The following is a 19,327-nucleotide window of genomic DNA, read 5'->3' as shown; positions in this document are numbered from 1 at the left end:
CCTCGTCCACATCGCGTTCTAGACCCGAAGCTGAAGGCGAAGCTGAAACTCTCGCTCGGCCGCTCGGCGTCCTCGGCCGAGAGCTCTGTCCAACTACAGAATAGCTGCCGTCTGCAGGCAGCAACCATTCGTCTTTTCCGGGAGCTGATAGGTCTTGATTGATACAGCCCTACGAAGTATTGATGGCGAAGAACTTCGTCCTTCTTCGACAAAACGAATCAATATGAAGGCAATTCTAACAGGAGCTACAGGATTCATTGGAGGAGAGATCTTCAATCAATGTATTGACCATCCGCAAATCACTTCGATTGTGGTGCTTTCTCGCCGAGCACTGCCTGAGCCGGCCGCGAGTAACTCGAAGGTCAAAGTTATTGTTCTCGAGGACTTCACGAGCTATCCAGACTCGGTGCTGCAGGAGCTTAAGGACGCGGACTTTTGCATATGGTAAATACCAATCTGTCCTCTTCGAGGGTGTAGCGGAGCTTTTGATGACCGACGCAATTGCAAGGGCGCTGGGCACATACACGGGCGGTGCAGATGTTGAAGCCGGCTATCCACTCGCATTTTGCGACGCCATGGCCAAGGCCCGTGACGGCGCTACGACCAAGTTGTTCCGAATCGTCTACTTGAGCGGCATGTTCGTGATCAATGACCAGCACGCGTCTCTGTGGTTTTTCCAAACAACCCGCAAGGCGAAGGTACGGCTTGCCACACACGTTCGAGGAGATGACTGCATTTCCTGACACTCTGCCCAGGGGCTCGCGGAGACGAGGCTGCTCGCCTTCTCCGACGAGCAGAAACAGAACAACCAAAATTGGGAGGCATATGTGGTCAGGCCCGGTGGAGTGTTGCAAAGGTCGACTGCTGGCATCAACACAGCCACATGCGGAAACAGACTCGTGATCGGCGTCGGCGTGCTGGCGACGGCTATGATCGAGACAGCGTTGGAGGGGAATCCTGAATTCAAGATATTCCACGCCCCTTTGCTGGAGAAGGGAAGGGCTGCGCTCCAGAAAGCCAAGTGATTCATTCCAAGACGGGCTGATCATCGGTGCATCTTTCCTAGTGACAGCCGGCGTGTGAACGCAAGTGCGGCAAGACAGGAGTTGGGAGTCATGGATTTCTCGTGCTGCACCGTCCAACTCCAGGATGTTGACCCCTTGGTTTCTAGACATAGTCCTTGATCTGCTCCCAGCTCCAGGCTCAGAACTCTTCGGCAATGCCACTCCCTCCGCCCACTATGCTCTTGCCTGCCTCCTCGATATCAGGTCTCAACTTCCCGATGCGTCCCCGGGGCATCAGCCATGCTCCCGTTTTCTCAAGTGTGCTCTCTGGAGAGAGACCGCCGAACAACTCGGTGTACGCGCCGTAGACGGGATCATATTGCAGCAGTCGCATAAGCATCTGTCCCCATCTAGAAATATGCCGCGGCAGACCCGAGCGCAGATTTTCGGGGTTGCCGCTCTGAGTGGAACGGACTTGTGAGCCAGAGCTCCAAGATACGCGATAGCAGAAAGGTTCTCGACACACTACAGCTGTCACGCCACGCTCTCTGTGTAACTTTGCGAATTGCAGAGCATACGGCGCATTCCCAGCCTTGCTCACACCGTACATATATGTAGGGTCTTGTTCGCCAGCATCCTCTAGGCGAAGCATTTCCACTCCTCCTGTCGGTGCAAAGAGGTATGTCGGAGAAGAGGCCACAAACATCACTCTGACTGACCCGGGCGGAGAGACCTGGGCCGTGGCCAACAGCGTCGGCGTCAAAAGCTTGGTGAACAGGAAGGGTGCTAGGCAATTGACACCGAGCTGTAGGTCGCACCCCTGTATGGTCTTCAAGCCCGCGGGCGGCATTAAAATGGCAGCATTGTTCCACAGGATATCGAGGCGGGTTTCCTTCGAAATAAATTCTTCCGCCGCTGCTTTGACGCTACTCAGGTCCTCAAGATCCAGTTTGAGAAAGAGGAGATTTCCCATGGAGTTTGGGTTCTGGCTTTCGATGTCTGCGTTGGCCTCGAGGGTACGCCCGTGGTTTCTGGCCGCGGTGTAGACCTTTGCATTCTTCGAATAGAGGATGCCCGCCAGCGCCTTACCCACTCCACTTGTGGTTCCGGTGATGATGAAAACCCGCACTCTGGCTTATTAGGGTCCTGGCGGATTTTGTGGTCTCGGGTCACGATAGCAATTCCTGGTTTCTTGAAGATCTCAAAGTTGGAGTCCTCTGCACCGGCCAATGGACGCCTCAGGACTGGTTTCGTGATCGTCGTTTGTCTGCATGTGAGGCGGGTTATGGCTCGGAGAGCTCGGCCGAGCAGCCATGTCTTCAAACCCACGACAAAAGGGAGAACGTCATTTCCTGTCTCTTCTCTAAAGGAATAAATTGTCGACCACAACGTGACTGGAATTTCTCCCTCAGGTGTTCCAGTCAGGGACATTCCACAAGCTGAACGAGCCGCCCCATGGGGGAATCGTGTCAAAGTCCCACGCTTGCAAAGGAGGGATCCATCCAGAGTCAGGTATGTTTGCTTGCTCAAATGACAAATGGCGACCCTGAACAGGTCCATTGGGCATATCACTGAATTGAGGGTCGCTACGAACCTCGTTTGACCGGAGCAGAGAGTCGATCGGATCGTCTTCGTCAAAGGTGTCCTGCGCCACCGTGCCTGGTTTGGGACAAGCCGGGGTCTGGTTGCGCGAAATGACGATAGGGCCAAAAAAAGGTATAGTAAATCGCAGCGTGTCACTTGTGTTGGGATCTCTGGGGCCGTTCTTCAATGCTAGAAGAGCTTCCATAACTTCGACCCCTTGGCGCGCCATGAACTCTCGCGGCCAACGGGAGACCATCCGCATGGAATCGATGACTCTAGAAACCAGTCTCATGTCTCTCTCCGTGTCAAACGTCACGACATCCCGTGTTGCGGCTTCGACCCGATTCAGGATCAGCGTTGCGGCAGCAATGACGGTACCAAAGTCAACAACACGAGCCGTATTTTGAGTGTTGTTTGTATCTCGGAGAGCAAGGTATCGGCGGAGATGCTCTCGCGACGCATTCAGGCACGCGAATCTGCTGTACTCAAATCTGTTGTCGGTGAACGCTCGCAGCATCCACGGTATGTGCAAGATTATGGTAATTTGATAGAACCATATTTGAGCCAGGACCAATTTGAAGGGATCTCCCTCGCCCAGGGATTGGGGCGAGGCATCCATAGCTGGAATCTTCGCCAGGATATCGCCCGACTCTTTCGCGAGCTTGTCGAGCTTTTCGTCGATGTCCAGCGTGGTGGTATAACCAGGAGCCGGCTCTTTCTGGTTACGGGCAGCAATCAGCCCGGCAATGATGCAAATTTTGCGTTCAAAAACATCAAGGAAGTTGATGATAGGCACCATTGTAACCTCTTCACCAAAGCAATCGTTGCCGACCCCACAAGGAAGCCCAAGGATAGGAGCCAGAAAGCGATCAAGCATGACGGTCCTCACCCACCTAATGGCGTTGACTCTCTGCTTGTCCCCATCGCTGTCTTCACTCCGGGTAGACTTGAGATAGTCCTTATGCAGTCCTAAAAATTGGGCGGTATATAGAGCTCGACGTGCCGCCAGCCAAGCTCTGCGTAGGTTGCCGTCATTAATGTAGAAGACGCTTTGGAGAAGAAGGCATTCCCAGCCTTCCGTTGTACAAGCGAAGTCGTCTTTCGAGGTAACGAGGTCTGCTACGTAGTGCAGGTACTTTTGTAGCACGATTTCGATGGGCGAGGTGAACTGGAGTCTCGAGGAGTCAAATTCAGGTGGCATTTGTTGGATGAGAATGGCGAAATGCATCAGGGCGCGTGCTATGTTTAGTGGTGAGCCTCTTGTCAAGGTGGCTATCTCAAAATCTACCTCTGCCGTGGTTCTGTTGCCATAAACCAAGTGGCCGAGGCCCCATGCATTCTTTTGAGATATACATCAGCAGAGTGGCGCCTGGACGATGCTTTCTAGCACTCACCGTGGAGACGACGATCAGATCTGCGTCTTCCTGTGTGGGAAGTAGTGCGCTCAGCACTAGGCGCAGCTTCTCTAGCTTCGCATTTTGGGGGCCTCCCGAGCCTTGGGACGGGCTGCAACGCTCAGCCGCGCTGGACGGCGTAGACTGTTCTTGGTGACCAAACTACAACCGTAAGCCAATACCGATCAAGGGGGGAAGAGAACGGCTCATCAAACGTACAACTGCGTTATCGAACAGCGATATAAGAGGCGGGTGATTGTGTCCTTCAATAGGTGCAGTTATTGAGCCATCTCCGGCCCCGACATTCAAGGCAGCTTCGATGGTGTTCAGGGATTCAACGTCTGTCAATTTCTCCAGGAGAGACTCTACGCGGCGCAGTCTTGCGCCGAGTTCGAGATTGTAAGTGTCGGGAGCATCTGCTGAGTGTTCCCATTTCTCGCAGGCAATACCGCGGCCAGCACACGCCGTGCATTTGTCTGTTGTATTGGAACTCAGGTCGCAGCGAATCTTTCGTCTCCTGCCTGCGGCTTGTTAGAGGAGATGGCGGAAGTCGATCTGCCAAGCACATGAGCCTTACATTCAAGACAACTATTCACCACGCGCCGGATCTTCTTCCGAGGAGGCTCCATCTTGTCGATTCTGTACGCCCAGACGTATTCAGGGGACACATGTCAGCCGAGACATTGAGATTTCGTGCCGGTCCGCATTACGTAATCTGATATTGCGTCTGCATACACAATGGCCGACCGTACGAGGTCTCCACATCCACTGGCCAATCATGTTCGATGCGCTTTCACTAACCATTCCGGACACTTGCAACTTCTCCTCCTCTTCCCAATGTAACGATAGCATCCTGATATCCCATGAACGCAGATCCCCGCCTCAGTTGATGGCTAGGCTGGTTCTTTAGGGTCTTAACCTGCATTTCTCCCTCCATGTAACAGTGCAATCGCATGAGTTCGCTCTGACGATCCTGGCACCAGCGTGGCTTTCCTCGCTTCCATTTGCGCCGAGGCAGTCAACAAGATGGATGCTATCGACGAACCAGACGAGCAGCAACCGCTTCTGACAAGTCGGTCGAATCATATACCTCCGGCAATTCAAGTTGATAGCAAAGGTGAGGTCCTGCCCTCGTGGCAATGATTTCCAACCACGCGAGGGGGGCACCATACCACTCCAGACCCTGGCCACTTCCCTTGGACCTACTATATCTCGCTACCGACGGGAGGGGTCAAGTCGAGCGGCAAGGACTGACGGACACCCTCTCTCATGTTCTTATCGTCCTTGATAACGAGCCCCTGTTTGGAGGCGTTTATCAGTTGATCACTACCCGTCAACCGGCCGTATTTGTGCGCTCTACTTCTTCCAACATTCACAGATTTTGATCAATGTCGCTCACTGCGGGAACTGCAGATATGGACAAGGACATTGAGATCAGAAAAGAGCCTGCGGGCCTCATTGCCACCGCGTCTATTGACGACATCAACGCCGAAGCACGCACAGCCACCGACGAAGAACATGGGCATTCTTTTTGGGAGGCCGTGAGGCTGTACCCCGCAGCTGTCGGCTGGTCTCTCTTCTTCTCGCTGGGTGTTATCATGTGAGTGACGGCCATAATGAAAACACTCGCACACTTCGGTAACAGGTGGGCGAACAGGTGTGCCTTTGATCCACAACTTCTGGGTCAATTGTATGCGACGCCAGCATTTCAGCGTGACTTCGGTTATCTCTACAACGGAAGCTATATTGTCTCAGCTCCATGGCAGACCGGTCTGAGCATGGGCTCGCCCATCGGTCAAGTCGTTGGCGCCTTTTTCGCGGCCTACCCGATGGAGTGGTTCGGCCGGAAAAAGACCTTTGGAGCATGTGTTATCCTCACCACCGGTTTTGTCTTTATCCAGTTTTTTGCGAGATCGCTTCCTGTCCTTCTCGTTGGTGAATTGCTCGGGGGGCTGGTCCTGGGAAGCTACGCCGTGATCGCCCCGGCGTACGCCTCAGAGGTGTGCCCTTTGGCCCTGAGAGGTGTCTTGACATCCTGTACGAACATCTGCTTCGTGACCGGCCAGCTGATCGCAAATGGTGTCATTGCTGGAACCCATGTACTTGACAGCCACTGGGCTTACAGTGCGCCCTTTGCCATCCAGTGGCTCTGGCCACTGGTGATTCTGATTGGTCTGCCGTTTGCTCCTGAAAGGTCAGAATCTTTAGGCACCTGAATCTGCATCGTTTTTGCTAACATGAACGTAGCCCATGGTGGCTGCAAAGACAAGGACGGTTCGAGGATGCCGAAAAGGCTCTCAAGCGACTGGCTTCGCCAAAGGTCGATGTGCGACCTACACTGGCCATGATTATGGAGACGGATCGATTGGAAAGGGAAATTGAGGCGGGCTCCACTGTAAGTTCTTCTGTTCTTGTGTGTCATTGCCTCTTTTTAGAGGCTGTTGTTGGTTGGCACTTTGACTTTGAGACTGACGGCGAGTGTAGTATCGGGATTGTTTCAAAAAGATCAACATCCGCCGAACAGAGGTTGCCGTTGGGGTTTACACCATCCAAGTCCTTTCGGGGATCTACCTTGTCGGCTATGCCACTTACTTCTTCACCCGTATGTGCAATGGATCACTCTACTTCTTTTTATAGGAGTTGCTTACATAGGATCAGTTGCTGGCCTACCCTCCGACCAAGCATTCAACATGGGCGTTGGCTTCCTTGCGATCGGCTTCGTGGGCACTTGTCTCTCCTGGATACTGCTGATCTACTTTGGCCGGCGCACCATCTACAACACGGGCCTGGCGCTCCTCGCCGTCCTCCAGATCATCATCGGCATCCTCGACTGCGCCCCCAACTACGACAACAGGCCCTCCATCTCGTGGGCTCAGAGCGTCCTGATGTTGATCTGGAACTTCATCTACGACCTGTCCATCGGCCCCGTGTGCTTCGTCCTGCTATGCGAAGTGTCGGCCACTCGTGTCCGCGGGAAGACCATAGCCATCGCCACCGCGGTCCAGGCCACGGCCGGTATCGTCATGACCGTCGCCATTCCCTACATGATCAACCCCGACCAGGCGGACATGCGTGGAAAGCTTGGCTTCTTCTTTGGCGGACTAGCCCTGTTGTGCCTGACTTGGTCATACTTTCGAGTTCCTGAATTGTGAGTTTACCACCTCTTTGTCGCCGTCGATTAAACATATCCTCCCCGACAGGAGTCGTCGTATACTGACTGTGTTGCTCCACCACAGGAAAGGGAGAACGTACCAAGAAGTCGACATTATGTTCGAGCGCAACCTCAAGACCAGGGACTTCAAGCACTACGTGGTCACGGGTTGAGATTGCAAGACGAGCAGGATCGAGGAATCCCTCGACACACACCACAAATCTATGAGTAATCTGAGATTGAGTCTGCGTATAATAGTGCTCAAGTACGATAATTTTGAAATGGGCCACTGTATATACCGAACTGAGGCATTTGTTGACTTGTGTTTTCCCGCCATGGGGATCATGAGCCAGCAATCCCGATGTGAATTGACCTATAATCCTGTTCTACCAACGGATGTAGTGAGGTCGGCAGTGTCTGGGAATAGAACGCTCGGCTGTTCTATTTGCTCCTTTCTCCAGTAACTCAGAAACTCCTCAAAAGGTCTTGAAAGGGTCAATTCATCTACGCAAATTAACTTTTTTGACATGCCTATCAACAACGCCCTTTGCGCCAGACCAACAATGCTGTCTACCCTCAAGAGAGAGAGGGGGAAGGAGAGAAAAAAAGCCTGGTCTCACAACGTCGAACGCCGGGTATCATGATCGCAACAGCTTCGTTCGTCCGGTCGGTCGGTCAGTCCATATACATAATCATGGCTGCCACGGAAGAGCAAGCACTTCAGTCCAAATCCATGTCTTCTTCCGTTCCTCCACCCACCAACATCTTCCTCTTCCTCTTCTGCCGCAGTCTCTCCTCCCCGACCACCCTACTAGCCTCGATGTCTCTCTTAACCTGGTCGAGCATAGGCTCCATCTCGGCCCTCGCGGCCTCCAGATCGGCCAACTCCTTCTTGATGAGATGCTCTCCCTGGGCCACGACCTTGAGATCCTGCCTGCGCCGGGCATCCCGCTGTGCCTTGCCGCTCAGTCTCCGCCGGGTGTACACGCGCTCCCGCCGAGCGCGGATCTCCTCGATACGCTCCATGGCCTTGATGGTCGCCTGGACGAGGTGACGGTCATATTTGACGGGGGCGTTGCGGCGCTTCGCGAACTGCGAGAGCAGCAGGTTCTGGTCGACGATCATCTCTTTGCCCCGGAGGGCGCGGTGTGTCTTGGTCCACTTGAGTTTGCGTGGTTGCCGCTTCATCTTGAAGTTCTTGTGGCATTTCGAGCGGCAGAACCGGAACACTTTGGCGTCGTTGCGCACGAACGTGATCCCCTTGGACGGGTAGACGGGGCGGGAGCACAGGTGGCACGTTTCGATCCTGTGGAGAGAGAGACCACCGATGTGTCAGCACGAAGAAATGAGAGTAGTATGGGAGGAAGACTAAAGTACGACGAACCTCATGATCGTGGAAGCGGGTTGTAGATGTTAGAGTGGCAGAATCAGAAGGGTCTTTGGTTGAAGGAGGGTGTCTCGAAGATCTCAGCTCCCGTGAAGTGACAGGTGCTGTGATGGCCTTGTTTTTACTCCGCCTGCCCGTAAGGTGGCAGCTTGGAAAAAGGTATTGCTGCCGTCCTCGAAGACATGGAAAACGCAGACTGCGGAAAATCTTTGCCAAGGCGTGGAAAAACTGGTGGATGCCACCGACTTTCCCCTCACGTGGCTGGCTGGCTCTTAACCTCTTTAGGCATAAATCGATGCCGCCCTGAACAGACTCCAAGATCGACGTCACAAAGAACGGATCACGTGTACGGCGTATTGAAAATCACCATATGATATGCTCTGGCCGAAATGTTTCTACAGGACGCAAGGATGCGTATCGAGATGCCCTTCCTGAGATTCAGCATCTATCATGTGCCCGCTCTCTATATATTCCCTCTCCTGAATGGCCCACGAAGCCCTGAATACACCAGAGATGATCGGCGGTATCAACGCCACCTTGAAATCAACTGAGACGTACCCAGTCCTGTCCAGATAACCAGCGGCGAACGAGCCCAGTTCGTCCTGGAATGGAGACTGCCACTCCCGAGTCCAGCTCGAGCGCGTCTCGGCGCAAAGCCTCGACGGCTTGTTTCAGCTGCAAGATCCGGAAGTCCAAGGTAGGATAATCTCCCCGTCATGCTCGGCCACAGTTTTCTGACCGCCTCCTCGTAGTGCTCCGGGGGGAACCCTTGCAGTGCCTGCAGTCGGTTGGGACTCCAATGTATATACGACGCCTCTCTGGACAGGCGACGGAAAATCCACTGGGAGCGAGCTGAGACCGAATCCGCGCTTCAGAAGGAGATGCTGCAGCGGCTTCTCCAATTGATCCACTCCGGGAGTGACGAGATTCGAAAGAGTTTGAGAGACGATGCGCATATCCAAACGCTTGCACAGAGGCTCGGCATTGACCCGTCTGAATACGCTGTCACGTCGTCGCACCCTGAGTCCTGGGCTGCAACCCACGCTCGAAAGACAGACCTCAACGAGTTCGGTGAGGACGTGAGTCAGAAAGAAGAGCTGATTCGACGGCAAGGGGTGCCTCCTGCAGAAGGACCGCTTCACTTCGCGTTTGAAACGGATCCCTCGACCATATTGACGAGCCGGGCAGGTTCGCACGACGATCAATGGCACCTGCCAATGGTATCTGGTGTGGCTACGCAGAGCCCCCGGAGACCTGACCCTCGAGACCCATTTCGAATCTTTTGTTTCAGAGACCACGATACCCCCAGTGTGGAATCAATCAGCGTATTCGGCGACTCCTCGTTCCTGTCAGCGACGGCCAGGGCAAGTCAGGTCCTGACCCTGCAGGGCGAGCAGACACTCCGTCTTGACATCCCGGAGTACCTCATCCAGCCGATTTTGTTCGAGGGAGAGCGGTGCCCGATGGCTGCTGTATATACCGACTTCCGGGATTACGGACGAAGACAACTGGCCGCAGGGTTTCCCGTCGAAGTCGTCCTGGGTTCTGCACAAGTTGACCTCGCCCTCTATTTTCGCGAACGCGAGCCAGAAGATCCCCACACCCCGGCAACCTGGGCCTGCGAGTACATGCGGCTGCTCAAAAACTTCGACGTCTATGTAGCTCTGGCTTGGATTTTCACCTATGCACATTTCATGCGCGTTAGTTTTGAGGGACATCCTCACCTAGGGAAGTGAACCACCCAATTAACGGGCTGATAGTGGACAATTGCCCCTTCGGCAGAGACGTATGCGTTGCTCCCCGAGGCAATGAGACCAACGCCTCTTCAAAGGCTCGTCCGTCATCATCCCGGTGTGGATCTGCCGATATTGTAAGTCTTCCTTCCTGCATCAGCGCATTGAATACTGAGCCTGGTTCGCGGCGCCCAGCCCTGAGATGCGCGACGGATTGATTCAAGATATGCGTGACTACATCGTGGCGATTCAGACTCTCGGATGCAGCGTCAATTGGGAATACGGGCTCGATGCAGCCATTGACACTGACCCGGCGACCGGGACGATGACCCTGTCAGACCAGTTTGCCACGCATGTATGTAGTCTTTCGCACTGGTCCATCAGCCAAAAGTTTGCCGATGTCTTCCCCGAAATGCGAGACTATTACCAGGTGGTCGAACAGGACACAATCGCGGCCTCTGAGGTCGACATCGGAGAGTTCCTGGCGCAAAGAAAAGGCCGCAAAGCGTCCTGAATTCGACGAGGCGCTGGAACGAGAGGAACAAGAGCGATTTAAGGGCTTGCCTGTCGTAATGAAAAGAGAAAGACTGCAGACCACTTGATGAGGTAGGCAGGAATATAGGAACAGGAACAGACCAATTTCGCCGGCTGTTATTTCCAGGCTGCGAGGGGCCGGAAATCCACTGCTCCGGATTCTTTATCCGCAGAATTTGAGGAGGTTGGGAACTAAATGATGATATGAGATTATGCACCAGATGTTATGATGGGTTTGGACGGAGTGGATGATTTGATGATGATATCCCAAATGGATCTTCCGTCGGTGGAACAGAGTGACGCTTGTACCATTTCCCCTTTGAGCACGGGGTTCTGTATCTATGTATCTGTGTATCTGTGTATCTATGCATCTATGTATGTAGCTCGTACGCAGTGTGTGCTTGCTGCATGGGCCTACAACGACTTTCCCAATCACATATAGGCCTGTCGTCATTAACGATCTCTCCGCTGAGCGTGCACAATCCATGACGCGTTGAAGAGCAGGTAGTTACAGTAGGTACTGAGTACCTCGTACATAATTACAGTGTACCTGGTTCCTAGCCACAGACACGTCTGTGATGTGATGCTTCTTTTTGCCTGGCCCCTCCCTTTACCTCGAGAGAGCACGGAGAAATATCTTGAGCAAGCACCTACCTCTTCGCTATGTGTCGAGTACTCATGTCTTCTTCTCCTCCCTAGACGTCGAACATGTACCCCCAGCAGACCCAGACACCACGGGGAAACGCCTAACGTTGTATGTAAGAAGAAGGGCCCCGGGCGCGAGGGAAATACTTGCTTGGTTAGTTGACGCCGGTTTGGGAACCAAGCACCACGCCTTTCCCCGGGCGGGGTTAGGGGAGAGGAGGAAGGGGGGGGGGATGGACAGCGAGGCTGCGAGAACAAAGGGGTAAGTCACCAAGGTACATACAGTATGTAAACCTGTAGTGCCTGACCACCTACCTTCACACCTAGCTCAGTGGATTCAGGCGGCATTTTTTCCCCTTCTCTTCTTTTTCTTTCTTTTTTGCCGTGTTTGAGACCACGACAGAGGCATGGGTGGGTCGGCGGAATCCCCCTTCGCCCTCAACGCCTTTCTCGTGTCAGACATCTCTCTCTCTCTCTCTCTCTCTCTCTCTCTCTCTCTCTCCTGTTGTGAAGCCCGCGCTAGATGCGTAGGGACGCGAGTACTCATGTAGCCATGAACTTCCGTGGCAACTAGGAGTACCTAAAACCGGTGTCTACGGCCAGTAGCGGTGCTGTGAGTCGGTAAGGAACAGAGACCGGGTGATGGTTCAACTGTGACGTCGAGACGATGGGAAGGCTGAACGAGATCATGACTAGGCAGATGATGATGTGCGTTTTAGGTATTGGCTGCCTACTCATTCCGCTGAAGGCTCGCGAAAGCAGCATCGCATAAGTCCAACTGCTACAGGAGACGATCTGCTCTTCACCCAGCGGGTACAGAACTCTGTGCGGTATGATTTGAAGAGCTTGTTCTAAGAGGACCGGTGTCAAAGTGGTAGCAGTGTCATATATCGTCGACGGGGTATTAAATACTCGCAACTGGGGTATTAAGTAGTAAGGAAGTCCATCAGACGTTCCGCATCAGAAGTGACCAGAATGTCTCTCTCTCTCTACCTCGCGCCTATTCAGCCTGCTCGTCTATCTGTACATTCGCATCCATCGCAATCGAGGGTGTTAGGGGTATCAGGGGTATCATTGATTAAGGACTGACATCGATGCTCGAGTATCCGTCAACTTAAACCGCAGCAGCGCCAGGGGCACGGTCGTAAACTGGTGCAGTGCCACCATTGGTAGCGGGAGCAGTAGTGGCGGCGGTGCTAACACTTCCAGCCGATTTTTCCATGTGAGTAGCTCCACGGTGCTTAAAAGGTTGCATTGCCCAGAGCCATCCCTCCAGGACCTGTCCCAGGATATTGGTGAAACTATTCAGTTGGTAAACACGGGGACGGAACGGATACCCCAATGGGGAGCTGGGAACTTACAAAGCAATGAAGGCAAAGGCCTCAAGAGTCTTTTTCAAGCCGCACTTGTTGACGCCTGAAGGAGAACGGGCACACGTTCCTCCGAAGTTATAGTCTTGGGCGGCGAAGATAAATGCCGTGAGCCACAAGTAGGAGAATAACCAAGCCACAGGGGCCATATAGCCTTTGTACGCTCCTATGGCGGGCAGGAACAATGCCGGCAAATAGACCAAGGCGTCGATAGAAGCCTGGAGATGTTGTCAGCGGCCATGGATCGATCGACCAGGCGAACTTCCAAAACTTACAATAGTGATCCAATAGACGAGATGGGTATTGTGACTGTACTTGGAGATGAAGTATGCGGAAATGCCGAGGACAATGATGGACGAGATCCAATGCAGCCAGTGGTTGGCAAGGATGGCTGGCCGATGCGTTCTGTTGGAGCGGCCAGCGGGCGCGCCGTAATCAGTCGTCGCGGTGACGGGCCCGGCATGACCACGTCTACCAAATCGAGCCATGGTGATTGTTTGCTGAGAACTTCTTTTCTCTGGTTCGGAAAAGGCTATACCAAGAAACAGCCTTGCACAGCCTCGTGATTTAAATCGGATGGAGGTGGTCCGCACCGGTCCGCAGGGGTTCGCAAGGCGCGAGAATGGTATATGAAAACTGTGAGTTCTGATAGTCTGTGAGATTGCGAGATAAATCGAATGTCCTGGCACTGGTATCCTAGAACACAGCAGCCTGGCCAGCACATAGTTATATGCAGATTTTGTAGCGGCAAAGGAGGACGATGTCGTCCCGAACCGGGAAATTCCAGTCTTGTGATGGTGCATTTAGTCATTATTCGTTCATGCGCCGCTCGTCACGATTTCGTGCTGTTCCACCTTGGAGTTCCATCAAGGTGTCTTAGTTCGGCGAGTTGCCTGGACTCTTGCAAGATAGAGAACAGACAAGCACGCCAATGCAAGAACTCTTCGAATGACCCACAAGTCAACCACAGATGCAATAGGCCGGGAGGGATATACCGTTCTGTAGAATGTGAAACTCGAAATCCCGTATCAAACTGTCAAATATGGGTCAGGCACCTTGCGGATGATCAGCGTGTGGTGTGGATCGATTGGCTCGATAGCTTGCCACGAAGACACATCCGAAAACCATGACGAGTGCCGACGGACGGCTTGCTCATCCTCGAATGGCAGGGGATCAAGAAGATGTCGCCAGCCTTGTCCGAGGGAAAAGACCCGGCATGCTTCCCTGCTTATGCGGGTATGCGGACGTCACATCATGAGAAGCATCAGATGAAATTTCTCATCATCACTTCGTGGAAAATGTCGAAAGCCAGAGATGTCCCACAAGCGGATAACAAACCCGCCTTGTCCCCACCACTGCTCCACGCGAATTCAGCCTTCTTGATCCCACGGCACCAGCGCATCCTCGCCGACTTTCTGCGTGATCAGCCGCATACTCAGGTTGTAGAGCGCGTCCGCCAACTTAGGGTCAGAGGCTTACGACGATTCCTTGCCGGGTTGTCCCTAAAGGCAATGTGAGCAACTCGAGTCGGAAATCACAAGTAACGATGACTTATTGGGTTGACGAAATAGAGGCCCTGGTAGTTCTTCCCCTCAACTTCTGGAGCAGTGGCGGCCCACAACGCACAGTACGAACCTTGCTCGACATCCCTTCCTACCGTGGTCATTGCCCAGGACAACGTATTTCCAAAGACACCCGAGCAGGCGGCCTTCGTGTTGACGGTACCTGGATGCATGCTCAAAGAACGTAACTTTGTTACCGTTCGGCTTGATGACTTTCACCGGCAGAATGAATTTGGCGAGCAAGATCAGAGCGAGCTTCGAGCGTGCGTACAGATGTGTTGAGCCAAAGTTCTCATCGTTGACCTCCTCAAGGGAGCCAAAGTGGATGTCTGGAGGGGACGCACGGTGAACTTCGGAGGCTTCGAACACATCAGGAGGTCTTTGACGCCTTGCGGATAAGCGGGTATAATTAGCAAATTCACGGCGTAGAATTGGCCGAGAAAGTTGCCGCCAAAGTGTCGATCAATGCCATCTGTATCAAGCCCGTAGGTGTTCGTCTTGATACAGGCTGACAAAATGAGCTGTCGGAACGCATGCGTTCCTCTTTGCACCCTCCAAGTCGACGCATTCAAGCTTATTACGAAGATCCGTGAAGACCTACTTCACCCTCTTTCGGACTTTCGAGATCGCAGCCCATCCAGTCCACGTCGGCGATGGGAGGTTCCTCTTTAATCTGCTTGATGGCTTCGTTTCCTTGTTCTTCCTTCCACTTCACCCTGATAACCTTAGCTTTAGCTTGGGCAAACTACCGCGAGATCTGGAACCCAATGGCATTTGCGCCTCCTATTACTACCGCCGTCCGGCTAGAGAGGTCGTGGAGTTCTTTCTTCGGACCGACAACGCTATGAAGTACTGACTGCATGACGGTCTAACAGTGGACGACGAAAATGGCCAGAGAGTAGTCACGGATGATGCGTCTACCGAGGCTAATTCAGGTTTCGTATTGTTTTATTTCTTCTACACCGGCTGAGGGTATAGGACTATGAGATCATGCGATCATTGCGGAAGAAAGAATCCGCCATCGCAGGCAGAACGGAGCTCGTTGAGCATCACAGCTTCCGACTATCATTTTGACATCATGACCAAATCGATCCGCTGATGGAAATTGCATTGCAACGCTTTCATGGATCGCGGCAGTCTGGCGTACCGTAATCATCATCCATTTGCGCATGGGAGGGAATGCGCCCGTGTCATTCTCTCGCACGAAAATTCTTCCTGCTACTCGCTGGAGCTCGCCACTGCAGTTCACCAACTCGCTGATGCAATCCGTGCCTGCGGCGTCTAGAAACACCATAAACAGCACACGGTATTGACGCGTTTGTTATCTAGCCAAAGCCCGAGGCAAGAAACAGGACGTGTCATCTCGCGTGGCCTTCGAAAGAAAACAATCTATTGATCCACCTCATCACCAACAATTGTGGGAGACCTGATTTTGTCATCTGGTTGCCGATCGACTTGCAGCAGGTCATGGACGGTATTTACGTGGCTAACCTCAGCGGATGCGAGCATACCAGTGATTCTGCTATCTTCGGCTGTAATGTTGTGAGAATAGGTACCAGTTCGTCAGCATTCTATTATCTGACTGAATCTCTATCAGAGACGAGAACCTTGCAGTTCACACATACATGCGATTGCAAGAGACGACCACGTTTTCATTGGTTATTCTTAGCGCTGAGCGCGCCATCTCTGCACCTTGCGAACCACTGCGGACCAGCGTGAGCCAACTCCATCAAGCTTGATCGCGAGGCTGAGCAAGGCTGATTCTTTGTATAGCCTTCGGAATGAGTCCAATCTGGATAAGTCCTGGCGAATTAATGTGAGTATGAATATGGGCGCGATTCATACTCGCACTATTCGTGAATATTACGCACACTCCATCAGCGGGTCAGTTGACAGAGGATTGAGGCTCCTCAAATTCCGGGATGGGAAAACAACCAGTCTTCTACGAGGCAATGCCCGCTGAAAAATGGTCTTGCCACGTTGGGTTGACCGATCACTGAACTCCGTTTCAGCGACACCACCAGATCAGCAAGCACCGTGATTGATCAACCCGAACCGGTAAGCCCATTTCAATCGGGCATTGCCTCGTACCGCCTCGCATGTTCAGCGTGGCTACGTGACGTGATCTCCCGTCTCCCATGCCCAGCTTGAGATCGGTCAATAGTGAAGCACAGCATCAGGGAGGATTACAAAACGAAAGATGCCATTGGTGGGGATCTCAACGATCCAGGAGCTGCGGGAGCATATGCCCAACGTCACTGTCCAGCATGGCCACCCCTGCAGAACGCTCGTGTAAGATGCGGACATTGATTCCGAGACCTTTAGTTGGACCTCTGACTATCCTGTAGTGCACTCTTCGCACAGCGAAAGTTTTTAAGCTGCTCTTCCCTCCACACTGGAATCCTCTGCTAGTTTGACTGTCGTGGGAAAATGGCAGCTACGAGACCTATCGTGAGAGCATTTCTTGCCCGTCCTCATGTCAGTCGACCTCTTGCCGTGCAGAGCAGGATAAATCCCGTCTCCAACACACGCTTCCAGAGCTCCGCGCCTCAAAACGCTGTAAATAAAGTCGGCGCTGCTACTGCAAATATGTCTTCCGCCAACGCAGGGACGGTCTCCGATGCGATCAAGCATGACCACGCGGAGCTGAAGGAATACTATCACAACATCCTGAGTGCAAAGGATGATGACTCGAAAATTCGTTGGCAGAATCAGTTCGCTTGGGAGTTGGCCCGTCATTCGATTGGAGAGGAAATTGTCGTGTATCCAGCCATGGAGAAACATATGGGTGAAGAAGGGAAGCATCTAGCACAGAAAGACCGAGATGGGCATAACAAGGTATTTACCGTGATCGCCCGTTCTTCAGACATGCGGCATCATTTGCCGTGGTCGTGCAGTATGTACTCAAAGCTGATGCGGAACATAGGTCAAGGAACTCTTATACAAGTTCCAGGGCTTGTCTCCCTCGGACAAAGAGTTCGAACCAACCATCAAGTCGCTCTGGGACGTGCTAGGCAAGCACATCGAAGAAGAGGAGACCGACGACCTGCCCAAGCTCGAGAAAGCGATAGCAGATGGCAATTCGTCGCAAATGGCCAAAAGCTTCGAGAGAACCAAGATGTTCGTGCCGACGCGCAGCCATCCTTCGGCGCCAGACAAGCCTCCCTTCGAAACCGTCGCCGGACTGCTGGCCGCGCCGTTGGACAAGCTAGGCGACATTTTTCGACGTTTCCCGCAGTAATGGAGGCCAGCAGACTGTCAGGGTACTGCGGCTGATGGGATGTAACCAAGACTGCGATTGGGATGGGGTGTAAAGCCTCGTGTATGTTGTGGTTGTTTGGTGGACAGATCAGTGCTCGCCAGGGAGATTGATGCCGGTAGTTCGCGCGAGACACATGTGAATAGCGAGGAAATATGTCCCGTAACAACATGACCTCAAGATGATGTACCGCACCGTATGTAGCCAAGACAAGGAACTGCGTCCGGGTTGAAGTCCACCTGTCCACCTGTCCACCGCCGAGAACAGTGAGAAGCTGAGCTCGTTGCAAGCTCCCAAGAGCTCCCTAAGTGGAGATATCCCGGTCGTTCACGCGCTGTAGTCGTTCTTTGACACATAATTGCCGCCCTTGGGACCCTCATGTCAAACCGAAGCTCGAAGTTGTCGCGGCGCACTCATAATGACCACAGAACAACGTTCTTTCGCTGGGCCGAGAACGGGCTAATGCAGGGAACCGATGGAGCACTAGCTGCGGATCAAATGTCCGCAGGTTGAGGACCCTATCACACCGGGGGCATTTTCAAGCAGCGCGGAATCGGCGATGGCATCCTGCCCTGGCATTTCTGCAGCTGGCAACGTCCGTGACAGCCTGTTCGAGACATTTCTTAGTGTCTTTGTCGTCTTAATACAGGGGGCAATTGCCTGATATAGGCGGACCCATATCCGTGTTCTTCTGAATCGTCGTCATCTGTCATTGCATCGCGCGATGATTCCACTGATGCCTCAATGAATTCGTTAGGATACCGTTTCCGCGCGCGCCACAGCTTGACCAAGACCGTGGAGGTATCCTAACAGAGGAGGTCGCCTGAAGGCGGAGACATCATCAATCCCCAGAACCATGCTGTCTACACAGCTGCCCCCGTATACCCCATACAGAGTCGAGGGTGCATTACGCCAGATTTTGCGGCGGCGAAGAAGCCTCGGTTCAATGCTTCGTTCCGCATCAAGCTTGGCCATAGTGCATGAATCCCTTGACTGCCTCGTTGTTTCTTTTGAGTTCTTGGTTCCCTGTCTGTGTCGGCAACGCACGCCAGGTCGCGCCTCGGCATATGTGTGTATCTCCTTGCTGAGTATCTTGAGCATCGATTGTAATCAGGCTTCCTGGATGAGGTCCGTCTGGTCAGGATCTCCGGTTAATGGTGGCATAACCGCGGTTGTGTATAGCCAACGAATGAAAGGGTTCACAAAACCGAGCCAAACGGTCTTCCGTCACAAGATGTCTGTGCAAAGAACGTGTCTGGTAACAATCTTCAAAGCAGCAAGATGGAATGGAGGATGACAAGCCATTGGTACCGAAGTGTCGCACAGAGATGAAGATCGCGTCGCGCACCCCGCCCACAGCCGACCACAGTCGAGCTGGATGCCTCCGATCGACAGCCGAATAGACCAGCATGCGAGGGTGAGGAATCCATACTCTCGAGGATGCATTCGACAACAGATCGAGCCGTGGCTTGTCATGCACCCGCCCCCTCTCCGTGGTGTGGCAAGCATGGACGCTGACCAGGTAGATTCAGGAGGAGCCGCAAAGCCACTCGCGCAACGAAACTCGGAGCTGGTGGTGACAAGGGGCTCGATCTGGACCCCAGGGCCACCCAACGATATGTTATCAATTGTGGGGATGGGGCGAAATGTGTTAGAGGGGATGGACCCGGCGATATGGGTTGCCTACTGCACTTTGGCATTGCA

At 53.2% G+C, this 19,327-nt stretch overlaps 8 protein-coding genes across 8 annotated transcripts; 4 read left to right on the top strand and 4 right to left on the bottom strand.

The window, feature by feature from the left end:
* Positions 1-223: 223 nt before the first annotated feature.
* AYL99_06007 (hypothetical protein) lies at positions 224-1,025 on the top strand (the record flags this gene model as incomplete). Its single annotated transcript, XM_018837517.1, has 3 exons — positions 224-444; positions 509-698; positions 756-1,025. The coding sequence occupies 3 exons, from the start codon at positions 224-226 to the stop codon at positions 1,023-1,025; spliced, it is 681 nt and encodes a 226-aa protein (XP_018694370.1).
* Positions 1,026-1,203: 178 nt separating this feature from the next.
* AYL99_06006 (hypothetical protein) lies at positions 1,204-2,319 on the bottom strand (the record flags this gene model as incomplete). Its single annotated transcript, XM_018837516.1, has 2 exons — positions 1,204-2,134; positions 2,228-2,319. 2 exons carry the CDS (start codon positions 2,317-2,319, stop codon positions 1,204-1,206), a joined length of 1,023 nt encoding a protein of 340 aa, XP_018694369.1.
* A 93-nt stretch (positions 2,320-2,412) lies between these two features.
* Positions 2,413-4,611, bottom strand: AYL99_06005 (hypothetical protein; the record flags this gene model as incomplete). Its single annotated transcript, XM_018837515.1, has 4 exons — positions 2,413-3,927; positions 3,983-4,144; positions 4,202-4,503; positions 4,560-4,611. 4 exons carry the CDS (start codon positions 4,609-4,611, stop codon positions 2,413-2,415), a joined length of 2,031 nt encoding a protein of 676 aa, XP_018694368.1.
* Positions 4,612-5,397: 786 nt separating this feature from the next.
* Positions 5,398-7,306, top strand: AYL99_06004 (hypothetical protein; the record flags this gene model as incomplete). Its single annotated transcript, XM_018837514.1, has 6 exons — positions 5,398-5,582; positions 5,640-6,176; positions 6,230-6,377; positions 6,467-6,584; positions 6,641-7,130; positions 7,219-7,306. The coding sequence occupies 6 exons, from the start codon at positions 5,398-5,400 to the stop codon at positions 7,304-7,306; spliced, it is 1,566 nt and encodes a 521-aa protein (XP_018694367.1).
* A 547-nt stretch (positions 7,307-7,853) lies between these two features.
* Positions 7,854-8,522, bottom strand: AYL99_06003 (hypothetical protein; the record flags this gene model as incomplete). Its single annotated transcript, XM_018837513.1, has 2 exons — positions 7,854-8,439; positions 8,518-8,522. 2 exons carry the CDS (start codon positions 8,520-8,522, stop codon positions 7,854-7,856), a joined length of 591 nt encoding a protein of 196 aa, XP_018694366.1.
* A 605-nt stretch (positions 8,523-9,127) lies between these two features.
* Positions 9,128-10,767, top strand: AYL99_06002 (hypothetical protein; the record flags this gene model as incomplete). Its single annotated transcript, XM_018837512.1, has 4 exons — positions 9,128-9,217; positions 9,273-10,220; positions 10,281-10,390; positions 10,449-10,767. 4 exons carry the CDS (start codon positions 9,128-9,130, stop codon positions 10,765-10,767), a joined length of 1,467 nt encoding a protein of 488 aa, XP_018694365.1.
* A 1,779-nt stretch (positions 10,768-12,546) lies between these two features.
* On the bottom strand, positions 12,547-13,290 carry AYL99_06001 (hypothetical protein; the record flags this gene model as incomplete). The annotated part of the gene is made up of 3 exons (XM_018837511.1): positions 12,547-12,733; positions 12,794-13,020; positions 13,078-13,290. The coding sequence occupies 3 exons, from the start codon at positions 13,288-13,290 to the stop codon at positions 12,547-12,549; spliced, it is 627 nt and encodes a 208-aa protein (XP_018694364.1).
* Positions 13,291-16,953: 3,663 nt separating this feature from the next.
* On the top strand, positions 16,954-17,605 carry AYL99_06000 (hypothetical protein; the record flags this gene model as incomplete). The annotated part of the gene is made up of 2 exons (XM_018837510.1): positions 16,954-17,202; positions 17,291-17,605. 2 exons carry the CDS (start codon positions 16,954-16,956, stop codon positions 17,603-17,605), a joined length of 564 nt encoding a protein of 187 aa, XP_018694363.1.
* Positions 17,606-19,327: the final 1,722 nt, after the last annotated feature.

Source organism: Fonsecaea erecta (assembly GCF_001651985.1).
Source record: "Fonsecaea erecta strain CBS 125763 chromosome Unknown Scaff4, whole genome shotgun sequence".
NCBI lineage: Eukaryota > Fungi > Ascomycota > Eurotiomycetes > Chaetothyriales > Herpotrichiellaceae > Fonsecaea > Fonsecaea erecta.
Note: the sequence above shows the minus strand (reverse complement) of the source record. Positions and strands in the feature narration are given on the sequence as shown.